Here is a 19229-nt window from a genome sequence, read left to right as displayed (position 1 = left end):
AAAAAAAGAAGTTGTATCTGTTCTTTAAGGGTTTGTCCGCTTTATACTATTGATGACCTATCCTAAGAAAAGGTCATCCATATCAGATCAGCAGGAGTCCCACTCCTGGCACCCCTGCGATCCACTGTTTGAAGAGAAGGCAGTGCTCGTACAATTTCTGCCTTCTCTGCTCTGTTTACCTGTTTGCTGCAACAACTGCAGTGGTGAGCAGGTGTAATTACAGGTATGGCATCCCCATTCACTTCTATGGGACGGCTCTGAACTAGTCACTTGAACTAATGGGGCTGTCCCATAGAAGTTAACCTCTTAAGGACACAGGGCATAAAGGTACGCCCTGATGTCCTGGACCTGCGGTTTGCTGTGTTTACGAGAGTTGTGGAGGGTGGTCGGCGGTGCCATCGAGTCCCCGTGCGGCTGAAATGGGGACCCCTGATGGCATGGAAGGCAGCGCGATGCCTTCCTTAGGCATCGACGCTGCCTTCCGGTGAAAAGCCTGTGAGATCCAGCCCCCTGGATCTCACAGGCAGGAAGCTGTATGAGTAATAACCAGCTGTATGAGTAATAACCACTGTATTACTCATTCAGCCAATGCATTCCAATACATAAGTATTGGAATGCATTGTAAAGGGAATCAGACCCCCAAAAGTTGACGTTCCAAAGTGGGGAAAAAAATAAAGTGAAAAAGTCCCCCCCCCAAAATTTTTTAAAAGTTTCAAGCAAAAAATAAACCAAAACTTAATTTCCCCCAAATAAAGTAAAAAAAAAATTGGGAAAAATATATATCAGGTATCGCCGCGTCCCCTCAGATGAACACCGTAAAAAATAAAAAATATAAACTGTGCTAAATAAACAATTTTTTTGTCACCTTACATCACTAAAAGTACAACAGCAAGCGATCAAAAAGGCATATGCCCACCAAAATAGTGTCAATCTAACCGTCACCTCATCCTGCAAAAAATGAGCCCCTACCTAAGACAATCATCCAAAAAATAAAAAAAACTATGACTCAGAATATGGAGACACTAAAACATAATTTGTTGTTTTAAAAAAGGGGTTATTGTGTAAAACTTAAAGGGGTTGTCCGGGTTCAGAGCTGAACCCGGACATCCCTCCATTTTCACCCAGGCAGCCCCCCTGACAGGAGCATCGGAGCAGTTAATGCTCCGATGCTCTTCTTTGCCCTGCGCTAAATCGCGCAGGGCAAAAGCATTTTTAGGAGTTCCGATGACGTACCGAGGCTCTCCATGGGGCTGCCAGGAACCCCGGTGACGTCACCGGCACTGATGGGCGGGACTTAGCTCTGCCCTAGCCAGTAAAACGGCTAGGGCAGAGCTAAAGCCCGCCCCTCAGAGCCGGTGACGTCACCGAACACACTGCCGGGCGGAAGTTACCGCCCGGCAGTGTGTTATTGTAAACAAAAGAGCCCGTGCCCTGTGTGGTTTAGCGCAGGGCACGGGAGCGCATCGGAGCATGAGATGCTCCGATGCTGCCGGGGTGAAAATAAGGGTATGTCCGGGTTCAGCTCTGAACCCGGACAACTCCTTTAAGTAAATTTAAAAAAGTATACATATTAGATATTGCTGCATCCGTAATAACATGCTCTATAAAAATATCACATAACCTAACCCCCTCAGGTGAACACTATGAAAAAATACAATAAAAAGGTGCAAAAAAAGCAATTTTTTTGTCACCTTACATCACAAAAAGTGTAAGAGCAAGCGATCAAAGAGCCATATGCACCCCAAAATAGTGCCAATCAAACCATCATCTCATCCGGCAAAAATCATACCCTACCCAAGATAATCGCCCAAAAACTTAAAAAACACTATGCCTCTCAGATTATGGAGCAACTAAAACATGATTTATTTATATTTTTTATTAAATCATTGTGTAAAACTTACATAAATAAATAAAAAGTATACATATTAGGTATCGCCGCCTCCGTAATAACCTGCTCTATAAAAATATCACATGACCTAACCCCTCAGGTGAATACTGTAAAAAATAAAAAAAATAAACGGTGTAAAAAAAAAAGCAATTTTTTGTCACCTTACATCACAAAAAGTGTAATTGCAAGCGATCAAAAAGTCACACGCACCGCAAAATAGTGCCAATCAAACAGTCATCTCATCCCGCAAAAATCATACCCTACCCAAGATAATCGCCCAAAAACTGAAAAAACTATGGCTCTCAGACTATGCAGACACTAAAACATGATTTTTTTTGTTTTAAAATGAAATCATTGTGTAAAACTTAGTAGTAGTAACAGAGTAGTAACACTGAGGACGGCGTCATCAGCGCTGGCCATGTTGGTAGAGTACTTGAAACAGTGCAACACGCCACACACATGCCACATGGAAGCCCACTCGCTGGTGGTGAAGTGGGGCTGTTCCAAAGAGCGACTCACCCATGCGTGCTACAGCTGAAACTCCACTATCGCCTGCTGCTGCTCGCACCCACCTTGGTACATTGCATATGAGGCGGTGAGCGGGAAGGCAGAAGTTACGCTGCAGCGAGCAGCAGCAGGGTGAGAATGCCAAAAGGACGCACAAACGTCCCTCACTTTCTACAGCAGCTCTGACATATTGCCAAACTATTTTCCGCCTCGAGCCCAGCCGCCACTACATTTACCCAGTGGGCAGTTAGGGCGATATAATGTCCTTGCTTACTGGTCCATGTATCGCTGGTTATGTGGATCTTGCCACTAATGGCGTTGCGCAGCGCACACTTCTTTTTCCACCACTTGTTCATGCAGAGCAGGGACAGCCCACCTGGAAAAGTAGTAGCGGCTGGGAATCACATGCCATTAGACAGCCTCTGTCATTAAAGGGCTCGCTTGCCCGCTCCTTCCTCAGTGCGCCTGCAACGAATGAAGACCAATACGGCGCAGGCGCAGGATTTTATGGGCAGAGAGGGCCAGCGAGAGGAGGAGAGCGCTCGCTGGCCCTGTCAATCAAGTGGAGGAGTGGGCGTTTTTTTGGACCGAGGATGCGGCGGCTACCAGCAATTAACCACCCAACTTGCTGGTAGTGAAGAAATTTGCATATCACAAAAGTACTATTTTTTAACAATTTAAAGAACAGACAGAAGTAAGAGGGGTATATATGGACTCTGCGTACATTAGCAATTATATTAAGTACAATACTTAAAATTGCTGTTGGGGGGGGGGGTGACAGAAGCCCTTTAAATTTATAAAACTCTCCATCTCATTCCGATGGAATGGCAGCAATTCAAAGGCCAGGAACTTTGGAATGCTGGCATTTAGGGCAAGGGCTTGTGGGTGGGTACTTCCTCTTTCTCTCCAGTGTTTGGGGGATGGACAGTTGAACACTTCCATGGAACAGTGTGGATATGCTCGATGACAATGGTGGTGGTGTTGCTGTCACATGCTCACTTTGAGGGCTGCCAGATGGCCCTCCAAAAGGGGAGGAAGAGGCCGAGACTGCAGCAGAAGAGGGAGCAGGAGGAGCCTCAGATCTTTTGTGGTTTTTCTTGTGTCCACTCCACCTCAGCTCATGCTTTGCAGTTACTGTAGATGCCTGGTTATGCAGGTGTTGCTCAGATTTAGAACATTTATGCCTCGCATCAGCACTGATTGCACAGCGTGCAAACCACTCGTGTCTTGTCAGCACATTATCTGAAGAACTGCCATGTCAGGGAGCTCCTTTGAACTGGCTTTGATGTGCTCTGTCCCTTGGCACGTTGGGCTGTAGCAAGCTTATTGGGTACAGGCTGGCCACTCTTTTTTGGCATAGGCATGTTGTTGTGATGCATGTTATGTACTTGGGTTCATGCATTGGGGAGGTTGTACCCTTCCTCCATGATCATTTTTGCTGTTTTGGTAGGTTGTTTTAAGGGATCGGCAGGTTTCTGTTGTCCATTATCTTTTTATATTCTCTCTTTAGAGCATTTTTTCTCCACAGGTGTGGTGGAGTGATATGGCTTAATGTTGGCAGCCAGTAAGTGGGGGTTGATTTGACAGTCCCTGATATCATGCGCATAGTGTTGTTCAGTTGGGTGTCTATTTTTTGTATATGTGGGCTGTTATGCCATATTGGGGCGCAGTATTCAGCAGCAGAGAATACAAGACCCAGAGCCGAGAAACGCAGAGTGGAGGCCGATGCTCCCCAGGTTGTTCCACAGAGCTTTTGAATGATATTGTTTCTTGTTTTTAGCTTCTCAGCTGTTTTTGTTTGGTGTTCTATTTAGGGTGACACCTAGGTATTTAGATGTTTGGTTGTGCTTTAGGGAGATGTTTTCAAATTGTCTATTAAAGGGGTTCTGCACTTTGTTTAAACTGATTATCTATCAAGTGAACGGAGCTTAGCCGCACCCAGCCCAGTTGATACTAGTCATGACATCACTGGGCCAGGGGTAAACAGTGAGAAGGCTGTGGCACTGCTGGAGCGCCACTGCCTTCTCAAACAGCTGATCAGCGGGGGTCCCGGGTGTCGGACCCCCGCCGGTCAGATGCTGATGATCTATCCAGAGGATAAATCATCAGTTTAAACAAACTTTAGAACCCCTTTAAGTTCTCTATTAGCTAATGTATTATTAAGTTGGAAACAGGTTACTTCCGTTTTAGTGGCATTTGGTTGGAGTCTCCATTTTTTTTAAAATATTCTTCCAGCACTTTTAGGTCGGCAGTTTGGATTTCTTCTGTCACTTCCATTGAGGTGCTTCTTGTTGCCAGTCGTCGGCGTACCCAAACTTCCTCGATCTAGTTTGAGGTATATCTGTGATGTACAGGATAAAGAGTAGTGGTGCAAGCACTGACCCTTGTGGTAGTCCGTTCTTTAGCTTAATTTTGGAGCTGGTGTTCCCATGATTACTTGAAATGTGTGATCATTGAGCATGTTGTCTATTAGGTGGGATAGTGATTTGCAGGGGATTACACAGAGAAATGTAAGTATCATCCCTTCTCTCCATACTGTATCACTGTATCGCGTTATTGAGGCTGTATAGAAGCTTGTCTGCTATCTTGGGACCACCCCGGGATGCTTGTCGTTGCCTCTGGGCAGCCTGGCACACATGAGCGACTGCATGCTGCAGTGCCTGTGCAACAACTGCCAAGTTGCCCTCATTCTTACCAGTGCTGATTACTGGGTGGCCACTCTGCTGGATCCCTGCTACAAGGACAACGTTCCGTCCTTACTTGCGTCACTGGAGCGAGATCGGAAGATGCGCGGAAGATAAACTACTGATGGAGTTCCCACCTGTCAGCAGGGGCTCAGTGGAAGCAGGAGGCGAAGGAGCAAGTCACCAACGCAGCTGGGGCACTGTCACCACCTCAGAAGGGAGGGTTAACATGGCCAAAATGTGGAAAAGCTTTGTCAGCATGCCACAACATCCAGCACCACCATCTGCCATGGACCGTCTTAGCAGGAGGTAGCGTTTCAGCAACACGGTGGAAGAGTACACGTGCATATGTCTGCACGTACTGACTGATGGGTCTGCCCCATTTCTTCTAGGTCTCCAAATTGGGCACATTGCCTGAACTTTTTCTTTAATTTAACATCTTTATTAATATACAAAACAGATACACAAAGGAAATTCAAACTAAGCGTAATTAATACAGTTTTCCCCCTAGCCCCCCACCCCCCCGTGATGCGTCCTCCCCCTCCTCCCCCCCCCCCCCCTCCTAGAAAAAGAAGAGAGAGAAGGGGAGAAGGAGAAAGGGGAAGAAGAGAGAGAGAAAAAAATCTTAATCCATTTCTCTAGTACATCTCTCTGCTTATAAAGAATCCGTTCATAGTTTTTAACCTTATTAACCAGATTTATCCAATTGTTTACCTCTGGAGTATGGCATGCAAACCAGTTCCGACTAATCTGAATTCTGGCCAATAATAGTATTCTACCTAAGAAAATCTTTTGATATTTATGGCTACTTAGTGACGAAAGATCGTTCAGTAGAAACAATTGTGGCTCAAGAGGAATCCGTATTTTTAATTTGTGGGTAAGGAGATTATTAATACCATTCCAGTAATCTCCAAGTTCTGGGCATGCCCAGATCATGTGCAGATAATCCGCACCTACAGTATTACATCGAGGGCACTTGGAGGTATCCCTTAATCCACACATATTGAACTGTATTAGAACATGATTAAAGTTGTGAGATAATAAATCAGGGTTAGTAAAAATGCTTCCCCACCCTACCATTTTTGTATATTTGGGCAATCCATATCCCAGGCCCTTTGTCCCGGCGATTGTGTCTCACCAAAACGTGACTTAAGTAATAATTTATATATATTTGAAATCTTCATTTTTAGTGATATCTTCCCTAACCACTCATTTAACGGAGAAGTATTATCTATTTCTAACAGTGATTTATCATTCAAACTAAAAAGTGACGACCGAAGCTGAAAATACCTAAACCAGGAAAGGTTCGCTATGTTATGTGATAATTCCACAAATGACTTAATCTCTATATTCTTAACCTGTGTAATATAAAGAATCCCATTCTTTTGCCAGAATTGATCCATTGCTATACCCTCTAGGGTCTGTAAGTGAATATTGTGCCGAAGAGGCTAAATGTAAGTGATCCCTTTACCCCCAACAATACTCTAGTGGTAGCCCACATTTTCAGTAGTAATTTTCTAGTGTCTTTGTGGCCCCGGTCTCTATTAATCAGTAGCCTGGATTCCAGAAGCGTAAATATGTTATTATGTGAGGAGCTTCTCATTAAACTACTTAAAAATGTACTATTTTGCCATTCATAGCACGTCCACAACTGAGCAGCAATGAAATAGCCTTTGAAGCAAGGAATATTTAAACCCCCCTGCTCCAGAGGTTTATATAGATATTCCAATTTGAGTCTCACGCGTTTTCTTCCCCAGACTAGGTCATTCATTATTCTTTCCATAAGTTTAAAATATTTATCCTCTATCCAGATAGGTATATTCCTAAGACCATAGAGGAATTGGGGTAGAATCACCATCTTGACCAGTGAAACTCAGTCAGCTCTAGATAGAGGGAGTCTCAACCAAATCCCAATTTTGGCCCTAGTTTTCGTTATCAATGGGATCAGATTGAGTTGTACAAAGTTTTCAACCTTGGGAGATATCATCATACCCAAGTATTGTAAAGTGTCAACGACATCTAGCTGGGTTATCGAAGACTCCTTTTGGGACACCGGATCTATTGGCATCAGAATTGTCTTCGACCAGTTTATATCTAGGCCTGATACCTCACCAAATAGTTTAACCATGCGGATAATTATTGGGACAGTTATTTCTGTATTATCTATAAAGAAGAGGACATTGTCTGTGTATAAGGAAATACGATCCTCCACGCCTAGTATTCCAAATCCTTTAATTTGAGCGTCCTGCCTAATAGCCAGAGCCAAAGGCTCAATATAAATATCAAATAGAAGTGGTGATAGTGGGCAGCCCTGGCGAGTACCTCTATTTAAATCAAAACTGGTAGTAAGGCTCCCATTGAGACTCAACTTAGCCGTGGGGGATCTATACAATAATTTAATCATATTTATGAATCTCTCCCCAAAGCCCATCCTGGCCAAGACCCTCCACAGGAATCGCCACTCCACCCTGTCAAAGGCCTTAGAGGCATCCAATGACAGGATGGAGCGAGCGCACCCCCCAGGAGCCTGTACATTAGCAAAGAGCCGATGAAGATTATGATGAGTACCCTTGTTTGGAATGAAACCGTTCTGGTCTGGATGGACAATGGAGGAGATGACCCCAGAGAGTCTTGTGGCCAAAATCCTTGCCAGGAGCTTTAAGTCCACGTTCAACAATGAGATCGGTCTGTAGGATCCCAAATCTGTGGGGTCCTTACCTTTTTTTGGAATTAGTATTATTACAGCTTCCGTCATTGAAACCGGCAGGATCCCCTCCTCCACTGATTCAGCAGACCCCCAACAATTTGGGGAAAATAACCTCCTTTATTTACATTTAAAATTCATATGGGAGTCTGTCTGAAACAGGGGTGGACTTACCCGAGCATAGTTTGATTGCCCCTTCAAGCTCCTGAATTGAGAGGTCAGCCTCAAGTACATTCTTTTGAGCTGAGGTAATAGTAGGAAAAACAATACCATCAAGATAGGCTTCCATCATTTCATCCGTAGTCCTACAATAGGCTCTATAAAGTTCTGCGAAGTAATCAAGGAAAACTTTATAGAGTTTTGTCCACCAACTATCCTCACATTAGCCAGTCGGATATTATCTATATTTTTCTTGGATTCCTGGCTCGAGATCACTTAGGATAGAAGTTTCCCTGGTCGCCCCGTTTCAGTAAAATATTTTTGACCCTTAAAGAATAAGCTTTGTTGGGCCTTCGCCAGCAAAAAGTTGGAGTATGCTTGTGTAGTCTTCTGCACAGTTTCCCTGTTTTCCTCTGTCCTATTTATATAGAAGGATAGTGTAGCTGAGGAGGCTTGTTCTTTTAAGTTTTCCTCATTTTTCCCATACTCCTCTCTCAGGTTGGCGATATTACTGAGCATTATTCCCCTCACATAGGCCTTGAAAGTGTGCCATACTACTTGGATTTTAGCTGAACTATAATTAGCATCCCAGAATTGGTTAATATCCTTTTGTATTATTTCATGAATCTTTATTACTGATAACCAATAGGGGTTAAGTCTAAATGGAGACCTCCCTATTTGTTTATCATAGGTCAGGCAGAGTTCGAGGAGTAGGGGTAGATGGTCCGAGAATGACCTAGTCTCATACTTCATTTGTTTTACATATTGCATATATTTTTTATTAATCAGGGCATGGTCTATTCTGGACATGGATCTACCTAATTTACTAATGCATGAGAAAACCCTTCTCCCCTGTCCCAGACTTCCCCAAACATCCTCGAACCCGGCCTCCAAGCAGAAACGTGCCATGGGGGACCTCTGAACAGGGGCATCTCCCTTGACACCCATAGAGACCCTGTCTACCGCAGGGTTGATAACGCAGTTGAAGTCTCCCATAATCAATGTAGGACATTATGGCCATTTATCCATAAATTTTAGCCGAGAATTAGGTACTAAGAAAGAAAATTGAGGTGAAATATAGACAAAGGCTAGAATACACATCTTCCCCGCCAGCTTACAATATAGGAAGACAAATCTCCCCTGGTGGTCAACAGAGGATGCCTTGCACATAACATTTTTCCTCCTTCAGGGGATTTAGTAGCCGGTTTCTGACCAGAAAGGTCCACAGAACGCCTGCTAGCCTTAGGTGCCATTCCTTTTTTTTTTTTGTTTCCTTCTTTCTCTCCTCTATTTTATTTTCCTCACCAGCCACCACCCTCTCTCTCCCTTTGACCAGTTTTATCGCAGGATACCTCAATTCCTATGGGTACGGTATCCCATATAGTATAGGTTGAAACTGCATTAATGTCCTTTAATTAACTGGTTAGAAGGTTAGCTGGTTAGAAGATAAATTGATTACTTAGTTAGATAATGGGGTGAGTAGTAAAGGAACAGTCTCACTGGTCTTCACTTTCAAATTGTAGAGAAGCCCAGCTGGAGAAAGACGAGGGGGCACACTCAGGAGGATCGCCAAGCTGCAGGAGAGCCGAAGGATCGGACAGAAGACTGGAAAGGAACAGCCACCCACCCAGGCTACGATGGCACCGTGGAGCACAGAGGTCGCAGCAGCAGAAACCGTCCAGAGGAAGCAGAGTATCACCCTAGGACACCGGCAGGCACCGGTAGGCGCTAAGGGACTCAGGAGACGTCGGGAAGCAGGCACGGACCCAGGTAGAATCCCCGACCCCTCCAACCACACTTTCCGCCCCCCGGCCAGGAAGGGAGAAGCAGGAAGACACAGCTAGCCGCCGATCAATCCTGGTCCAAATCAGGGAGACAGAAGGAGTGAGCAGAAACACAAACACCGCACGATCGAGTCCGCGGTCCAGACGAGGAAGCAGGAGGCAAGAGGAGGAAGGAGACACACCACGAGCAGCGGACAGCGAGGTAGCCGAGCGGTGGGGAGAGGGCGACGTCCTTACGTCATCACGAGTTCGCCTTGACCTTTACGCCTTGCACATGCTGGCCTGCCCAGCGGCAAGTGTATTGTCCGAACGTGTGTTTAGCACGGCAAGGGGGGGTGATCACGGACAGGCGCATCCGCCTGTCCACAGCCAACGTGCACAAGCTCACATTCATTAAAATGAACCAGGCATAGATCCCACAGGACTTGGGCAGTTTAGAGAGGTATTCCGGCCACACTCAGCCATTGTTATACTCCAGTGCACTTTGTGCATTCTCTTTGCTATTTTCCAATGTTTTGGGGCCTCCACAAAGAAACAAAAAATGTAAGAAAAAAAAAGAAAATAAGAAGTTTTTTTAAAAAATTGTTTTCTATCTTCTCTGCCTCCTCCCCCACTCGGACCTCCACCTCCTGGCTCAAGATTATCATGTCTTATATTGGCAGAGTAGAGAAGTATAACGGCCGCACCCAGCCATTGTTATACTTCAGCGCACTTTGTGCGTTCTCTTAGCTATTTCGCAATGTATTGGGGCCCCCACAAACCCCCCCCCCCCCAAAAAAAAAATTCTGGAAAAAATAATTGTTTGATATTTATTCCGCCTACACTGCCATGTCCGCCTCCTCATCCACTCAGACCTCCACCTCCTGGCTCAAGATTATTATTTCTTATATTGGCAGAATGGAGAAGTATACCGGCCGCACCCCAAAAATGGCTAGACTTTCGGTTCCGGCGCCAGCATGAGCGGCAGCGTGTAGTAGCAGCTCCATGCCAGAAGCAAGTTCTAAACGGCTCCCTTCATCTTTCCAGCTACAGGATTAACTCTGTAGTTGGTCCCAAGCGCTCTGACTCCGGATCCTCGGTCTATGGACCGGTATCTGATTCCCATGGGGAGCAAAGCAAAGAAAAACCCGGCGAAAGCTGACAAGCAAGCGGATCCTAAGATGTCGGCCCCGCCAGATGAAGGCGAGGGAGAGCGATCTCCGAACCATCTACCAGAGGACGCTGGGGATCTCCTAAATGAAGCTAGTGGGACATCTATCGACTACAAACACCTAGCACTGGAAATTGCCACCCGTATAATACCGGATCTCCAAGAGGCCCTCTCCTCCACCGTGGCGCAGTCCCTGGGGACGCTACAAGCTGAGATCAAACAGCACTCAGCCCGCCTGGAGGAGCTGGAAACCAGGTTGGAAGCGCTGGAAACAGACAACGTGATAATAAAAAATCACTTGACCCAAGCGGTAGACGAAAACGCTAGGTTGTGGGCAAAAATAGACGACCTGGAGAATAGGTCGAGAAGAAGCAACTTGCGTATAGTGGGGGTGCCGGAGCATATCCCAGCAAAGGAACTTATATCCTTATGTGAGCTTGAACTTCCCAGAGCCTTAGGGCTTATGTCCTGTAAAGTGGAAAGAGCACACAGAGTGGGCAGGGAGATCCCTCCAGAAACAGCCGCTAGACCACCTAAATCGCAGGTTCGACCCGACCGCAATACAAGACCCAGACAGGTCATTGTCAAGTATCTTGACTACTCAGACAAAGCGGCGCTGCTTAGAGCTTACAAGCAAAAAGGCAATGGGGTATCGCTTAGAGGGCAGCGCATTCTATTGTTTGGGGACTTCTCGGCCGAGGTTACAAAGAGAAGGAAATTATTCTCCCCGATCTGCACGGTACTTTATAAGAAACAAATCCGCTTCGCTTTACTGTACCCAGCTGTTCTACGGGTCACATTGCCGGATGGCTCGACAGCTACATTCGATAATCCGGATGAGGCGAGAATGCAGCTAAGGGAGTCTTTAGCTCTGGATAGATGCTCTTTACCTGCCCTGGAATACTCGGAGGCCCCAACATCTCCAAAACCACACAGGCCACCCAGGAGGATGGTATCAGGAAAGGAGCCATTTTCTGCTTCCCGCCGAAATGAGCCCCCGGGCAGTTCAAGTGGAGACAACCAAGATTGGGACCTTATTGCAGACTGACAGTATGCAGAAACTTCGTCAGAAGTTTGGAAAGATAACAGTTTGCAGCGTCCCTGAGCAAACTAGGTGACGCCTATCCTATCCTATGGTTCCTGGGTTATCAATGCCAGGTGCCATTAAAGTTCACTTCATGATGAAGTTACTGAGGAACTGTAAGTGATTATCTGTGCGCAGATTACAGTCTACTGAGTTAATCTTGCAGGGCCTATCTTCCGCTTCTTCTTACATTTATTTTCGTTTTTATATGTACTGTCAGCTTGAGCCTAGGATATCAATGTGTGTAATTTGCTTCTAGGCGAATATGCTTTGTCATATATTGATTCCATGCTAACTGCTTTGCTGGAAAAAAGTGGAGTCAAGATATGTGATATAATGTTATATGTTTTAACTGTATGGGATGGATTCATCTTAGACAGCATGTTTAAGTTTAGGGTAGGGGTATTGTTCTGGGGAAGGGGGGGGGGGGGTGGGATAAGGGTGGTGTCTGCTTCGGATTCACATGTTTCTCTAAAGTATACGTAGCCTTATTTCCTAATGGCTAGTGCACTAAAAATTGTATCCTGGAACATAAAAGGGTTGAGATCACCGGGTAAACGCATGATGGTTCTGAGGCATCTCAAAAGATTAGGAGCGGACATAGCGCTTTTACAAGAGACGCATCTGGCAGCTCAGGATTTCTGTCGCATGAGGAAGCTGTGGGTGGGGGAGGTATATGGGTCGGAGGCCAAAGAGAAAAAGGCAGGGGTCCTCACTTTATTGAAAAAAGGCTTACCATATACAGTACTAGACCATGAGCAGGATGAGAGAGGGCGAGTGTCACACCTGCATCTTACTTCAGTGAAGGGAGACTTAAGCGTCTATAATATATATGGGCCAAATGAATCGGATACAGCATTTTTTGATGCTCTGAAACAAAGATTATCTAAAGACCCGGTAACACTAAGAGTGGTAGGTGGAGATATGAACACCGTAGTTAACCAAGTAGAAGATAGGAAAAGAGATCTAAGCTTGCCCAGTAGGAGAGGAGGGGAAGATGTATACTTAGCATGACTTCTGGCTGATACGAATCTTGTAGATACCTGGCGCCTGGCCCACCCGGAAGGAAGAGAGTTCACTTTTTTTTCTGCAGCCCATAAGTCATGGTCGCGTATCGACTACATCTTGGCTGACAGGGACTCCATGGGGCGTTTCACAGAATCAAGAATCGAAGATATGGTGATCTCTGATCATGCACCTGTCACGATTCTATTCCAAGATGGAATACCGAGAGGAACGGATTTTCTGTGGAGGTTCCCAACGTGCTTAGTGAAAGATGAGAATTTCTGTGACATGCTCCATGGCTGGTGGCTGGAATATCTGCAGGATAATAAGGAGACCTTGGACCCCCAGCTGTTGTGGGATGCGGGAAAGGCGGTGATCAGGGGAAAGGTCATGGCGTATATGTATAGGAAAAAGCGCACAATTAGAACAAAACTAATGCAATTCAGTGATGAATTGAGATCAGCGTACTCTGCTTTTCAGCGCAATCCCAATCCAATCTTGCAGCAAAAATGGCGTAAAGCAAAACAGATGTATGAGTCATGGCTTCTCCAATGGGAACAGTTAACGCAGATTCGGAAACAAAGCGGGTAAGCTTCTAGCTAGATTAGCTGCGGGACAGAGGGGGCAGACTCCCATACATAGTCTTATAGATAGCGCAGGCAAAGTATGTACACATCCCAAGCATAAATGGGATTCTACAGGATTTCTACGCCAAACTATATGATACTCCAGGGTGCCAAAATAGAGGAGTTCAGGAATGGCTAGGAGAAGTCAGGCTTTCAAAAATAACGGAGGAGGATAGGTCCATGCACCGGGCCCAGACGGGTTCACGGGAGAATTTTATCGCCTATTAGCCCCGGACATAGCCCCCACTCTTTCGAACATTTTCACAGGTTATATGCAGGGGAAAACGATTCTGACATATACAAATACGGCCCATATCAAAGTACTGCCAAAACCAGGCAAAGACCCCACCCTGGCTTCCTCATATCGTCCAATCTCGCTCATTAATGTGGATCTGAAGTTAGCATCAAAGATCCTGGCGGATAGGCTTGCATCTATACTTCCTAAACTGATTTCCCCTAGTCAGGTGGGATTTGTTCAAGGCAGGTCAGGGGTCACTAATATTCGCAAGGTGTTAGGGATCCTAGATGAGATAAAAATGCATCCAGGGGCGCATCCATCCCCAGCAATGGTAGCAATAGATGCTGAAAAAGCTTTCGATAACGTTGACTGGGGATGGATGGGCAGCGTGATGGAAAGCATGGGAATAACTGGTCCTTTTCGTCAATATTTAAATGCCTTGTATAGTGGCCCGAAAGCCAGAATCCACACTCTGGGTTTTGTTTCTCCTCCCTTTGCCTTGCGTAAAGGAACTAGGCAGGGGTGTCCGTTATCCCCCCTGCTATTTAACCTAGCCATCGAGCCGCTCTCACGGAAATTAGCTCAGACCAATGACATAGAAGGTGTAAAAATTGGGAATATCACTATAAAACATGCCCTTTTCGCTGATGACCTTTTATTATTCTTAGAAAATCCCAAGAGGGATCTGAAGCGAGTTTTCCAGCTCTTGGAAGACTTTGGAACAGTTTCGGGCTATAAGGCCAACCCTACAAAGTCTGAGCTTCTCTTCTTATATAATCGCCCTAAAGATACTCCTTCTTTCCAGCTAGATGTTCCCATTAGTATAGCCAATACATCAATAAAATACCTGGGAATTCACATAGGAAGACGGCCGGAATCTCTGTATTTATTAAATTATCCTCCTCTTGTTAAATCTATTCTGGCAGACTTAGATAGATGGAAAAAGTTCCCGTTGTCATTGGGGGGGAGATGTCAGCTACTAAAAAAGGTCAGTATCCCGAAGGTACTCTATCATCTGCAGAATATCCCTCTTTTGCTTAAACATTTAGATATGAACAAGCTAGAATCAGCTTTTAGATCCTTTTTATGGGGAGGTAGGAGGCCCAGAATAGCTTTACGTAAGCTTCAATTACCAAAACAAAAAGGTGGGCTGTCATTTCCATGTCTTCGGCTATATAACCTGGCAGGATTACTGAGGCATTGTATTGACTGGATCTTTGATACTAGCTATTATTCCAATTGTAAACTGGAGTCTCAGTTGGTCCGGCCCTGGTCTTTGGGAGCGCTGCTTCATGCTAGGTTGGCTGACATCCCTCCCCTAATTAAAAGCAGTCTCATGGTTCGGGATACCATAGCTACCTGGAAGGAGGTTTGTAAAGTCCTTAAATTGCCCTTCTTGCTCTCCAAGCTCATGCCTATTTGGGGACATCCGGAATTTGTGGCAGGAGTGGAATCGAAACACTTTGGAGAGTGGAGAGCAAAGGGAATAAAAAGAATGGGGGATATCTGGAATGGCCAGGAAGGGCGACTTAACTCCCTTTTGGAAATTGAGAACAAGTATGGGCTTGCTCACTCCCAACATATGTTTGCATATATGTAAATTGTAAGTTTCCTTAAACATAGAACCCAATCCCCAGCGGCAATAATGCTTCCTAATATCTTGGACAGGCTATTGGGTCAGGGAAAAGTTAAAAAATTCCTTTCAGATTTATATATGGAACTTAGGGAAATTAGGCAAAAACCGTTGTCGGATACTGTTTTTGCACACTGGAAAAAAGATTTCCCTCTTATATCGGTGGAAAGTGTAATTATACCAGGTTTAGAAAAGATCAAGAGATCAACTTGGAATTAAGGCTGGAGAGAAACACACTTTAGGATAGTACATAAAGCCATCTATGGCTTTAATTGTGCTGGGAAAAACCCAGACCAATCTAGAATTATCGCTTGTCCAAAATGTCACCTTAGGGGGTCGGACATGATTCATGGGCTCTGGTCCTGTCCAAACTCCATCCAATTTTGGAAGATGGTCAAACACCATATCAAGGCACATCTGAAAATAACGATTCCAATCACACCAGAATATATTATTTTTCACTCATCCACGGATCGTAACCTCTTTGCTCCAGTAGTCCACATAGCAATTTTGGCAGCAAAGCGTTGTTTTCTAAGAAACTGGCTACAACCTCAGGTTCCGACAGCTTCTGAGATATTCATACAAATCAAGAGGTGCTTTGATATGGAAAGAGTGGAGGTGGAGCAGGCTGGAGGGTCATTAATCAGCTCGTTCTTTAAAAAATGGAAGGGTTTCATGTCAACAGTGTACTCGGACGCAGAATTGAAAACCCTTATGAAACCTTTCCTGAGCTCAGAGTGGTATCTAAAGAATAAGATAGCAGGTCTATTGGGGAAGTTACTGGTCGATTAGGATGATTATTTTACTTGTGTTGAAGGAGGGGCACCACATTGTTTAGGGGGGGAGGGGGGAAGGGGTAAAAGTTGGAAAATTAAGATGACCAAGGTGAGGTAACAGTAGGACAACTCTATTCATACGACGGGTTTTATTAATAATGGATGGTAACGGTATTGTGTACATTCTCATGTATGTGCGTGCCATGCTATTGTTTATGTGAACCTTTGAAACTTAGTAACATCAATGGATGCATTATGTATGTACCGAAATCCATAACATGTATATGTACTACTAAACATAATTGATCAATAAAAATTTATATAAAAAAAAAAAAGAAAAATGGCTAAAAGGTCACACACAGAATTGACAGACACATAAAAAAAAAAAAAACTGTGTCTGCTTCCTCCCTGGTCTCTTCCACCTACACCCCCACATCCACCTCCTCCTCCTCTACTCGGACCTCCACCTCCTGGCTCAAGATTATTATTTGTTTATATTGGCAGAGTAGAGAAGTATACTGGCCACACCCCAAAAAATTGCTATATCACTCACACAGACAAAAAACTAAATTTAAAGAACCCCCCCACAAAAACAGTTTTGGCTTCCTCCTCCGCCTCTTCCACCTACACGTCTACAGCCTCCTCAATTTCCTACTCCACTTGGACTTCCGCCTCCTGGTTCAAGATTATTTTTTATTTTTATTTATTTTATAATTTCCCTATCCACATTTGTTTACAGGGCAACTTTACTGCTCTTACACCCATGGTGGATCCTTTTGCAGCCGTCTAGCGCTTTCTATTACTTATTTACAGCCCCAAATATTGGGTCCGCATTGACTTCAATGGGGTTTGTTGTTCATGGTCAAGTTTGGAACCCGGACCGAACTTTGAAACAAAGTTCAGCTGAACCTGAACATCCATCATTCCGCTCATCATTAATCATCACAGAATTTTATTGGATAGCGGGAAAAAAGCAAAAACATCAATAATATGCATGTCATGGATAACTTTTTTAATTATGTGAATTCAGAGCAGTTTCTGTGCAAAAATATCTTTGTACAAAGTGAAAACAAACCTACTTTGAAAAGTCGACTGTCATTGCAACTTTTCTGCACAATGCCTAGGTTCCTGAGTTCGGTTCCCAGTTGAGTCAACATATGACTATAGAGGTTCTCCAGGCTTGTGCCTGGGGTGCAAAGATTAAGGCAAGACTTTTGCACTTCCAGTACAGACTGATACAATTCTTCTTGTACAGCAGAAAACCTTTAGAATAAAAAAAAAAGGAGGAAAAAAGTTTGTATAGTGAATAAGATTTTACATACAAAAGAAGACCAAATTTAATTTCTCTGCAAAACAGTATGTGTAAAGAGTAACTGGGATTTTTTTTTTATATATATAAATGAATGATACAAGTGAATATTAGAGAAACATTGCAATACATGTTATTAAAGAAAGGCGCTTCTCCTCTTATCAGGCTCTACCCCCCCCCCCCCCTCAATGAAGGCTCAAATTGCATAGAAGTCTATGGAAAGGGGAGAAGGAATGGGCTGCTGAAGACCGGCAGAGACAGAGATGCTGCTGCTATTTTGTATGGGATTTACTGTCTAACTTCACTTCTGAATTTGCATTTAAACTGCTCAGTACTGCTGAGTAGTCACTTCAATTACTGATGCTGCTTCTGAAGGTGTGCTACAGAGAGTTAAGAAGTAGGATCCCCCTGTTTAGCCATGTCCTGTGCATGGCAGACATGATACCAGCTAGTCTCCAGTCACCAGCTCAAAAAAAAATTACATATTACATAACAAAAAATTAATAAAATTTTTGGGATGCAAACCATAAAATTGACAAAAATAGTGTAATTCCTCATGTGTACCCATGTTAGCTTATTCAGAAAAATTAACTGAAACGACAGTTGCACATTAAAATAGGGCTGATTATTTTAGCAATCGAGTATTCTACCGATTATTTTTATGATTAATCAAGTACTCTAATAAGAAAAAATGAATTAATAGACTGTTTTCCTTTATAAAAACTCATCAGACCCCCTGCCATCATTTCCCAACACCCTTTGTTCCCCCTGTGCGTCAGTTCCCCCTAGTGCCATCAGCTCCACTATCCCCCAGTGCCATCAGCTCCTCCCCGTAGCGTCAGCTCTGTTCCCCAAGTGCCTTCAGCACTCCCCCAGTGCCATCAGCTGCCCCCGTAAGTGCCATCAGCTTGCCCCCCTAAGTGCCATCCCCTTGTCTCCCTAAGTGCCATCAGCTTGCCCCCCAGTGCTAGTACTTACCTTTCCTGTAGGGGTACCGCTCCACGCTGCACTGCCATCCTGACATCACAAGGCGTCATGTCCTGACGATGTGTCAGGGCTGAAAGTGCAGCGTGGTACGGGCCGGCGGGTGACCACAGAGCAGAAAGTAATAGCAAGTGCTTCACTCCCTGCTCCTTGGTCACATGACACAAATGAATCCTCAATGCAAAAAAATTTGCATTGAGGATTTTTTTTTTTGTCTAATTACTCGATTCAATTGAGTCATCGTTTCAGCCCTACTTTAAAGTATAACTGAACGCATAGGTGCAGATTTATCTTTAACCCCTTCACGTCCAGTGTACATGTACAGCACTCTGATCTGGAGAGTGCAGGAGTTGAGCCCACTCAATCAGTGTCATGGGTCCGGCTGTTCCTGACAGCTGAGCCCCTGCTGTATACGCCGGCATTGATAAATCCACTAATGCCGGAGCATTAACCCCTTGCATGCCATGGTCAGATTTATGGGGGAGGGGGCTCCCTCTCGGTCCCCATCAGGTCCTCGTGCTGCAGTGACGGGGAGCCAATGTCTTCTATGGCAGCCTAATGCCTTTCACAGGCATTGGAGCCTGCCAGCTATGGATGCCTGTGAGACCCAGCCTCTAGGCTGGGTCTCATAATCGTTATGTCAATGTATTACACTGATAATGCATTACAATACATCATGTTGTAATGCACGGATGTTC

At 44.6% G+C, this 19229-nt stretch overlaps 1 protein-coding gene across 7 annotated transcripts in view; it reads right to left on the bottom strand.

The window, feature by feature from the left end:
- The window catches only part of XPNPEP3 (X-prolyl aminopeptidase 3), a 548503-nt gene that overhangs the window by 120993 nt on the left and 408281 nt on the right, over nt 1-19229 (bottom strand). For all 7 annotated transcript variants that reach the window (XM_044302131.1, XM_044302133.1, XM_044302134.1 and 4 more), the window contains one exon: nt 17318-17501. In XM_044302131.1, the coding sequence (XP_044158066.1) occupies nt 17318-17501 (184 nt within the window). The remainder of the gene's footprint in view (nt 1-17317; nt 17502-19229) is intronic.

The sequence above is a fragment of the Bufo gargarizans genome, chromosome 7 (assembly GCF_014858855.1).
Source record: "Bufo gargarizans isolate SCDJY-AF-19 chromosome 7, ASM1485885v1, whole genome shotgun sequence".
Lineage (NCBI taxonomy): Eukaryota > Metazoa > Chordata > Amphibia > Anura > Bufonidae > Bufo > Bufo gargarizans.
Note: the sequence above shows the minus strand (reverse complement) of the source record. Positions and strands in the feature narration are given on the sequence as shown.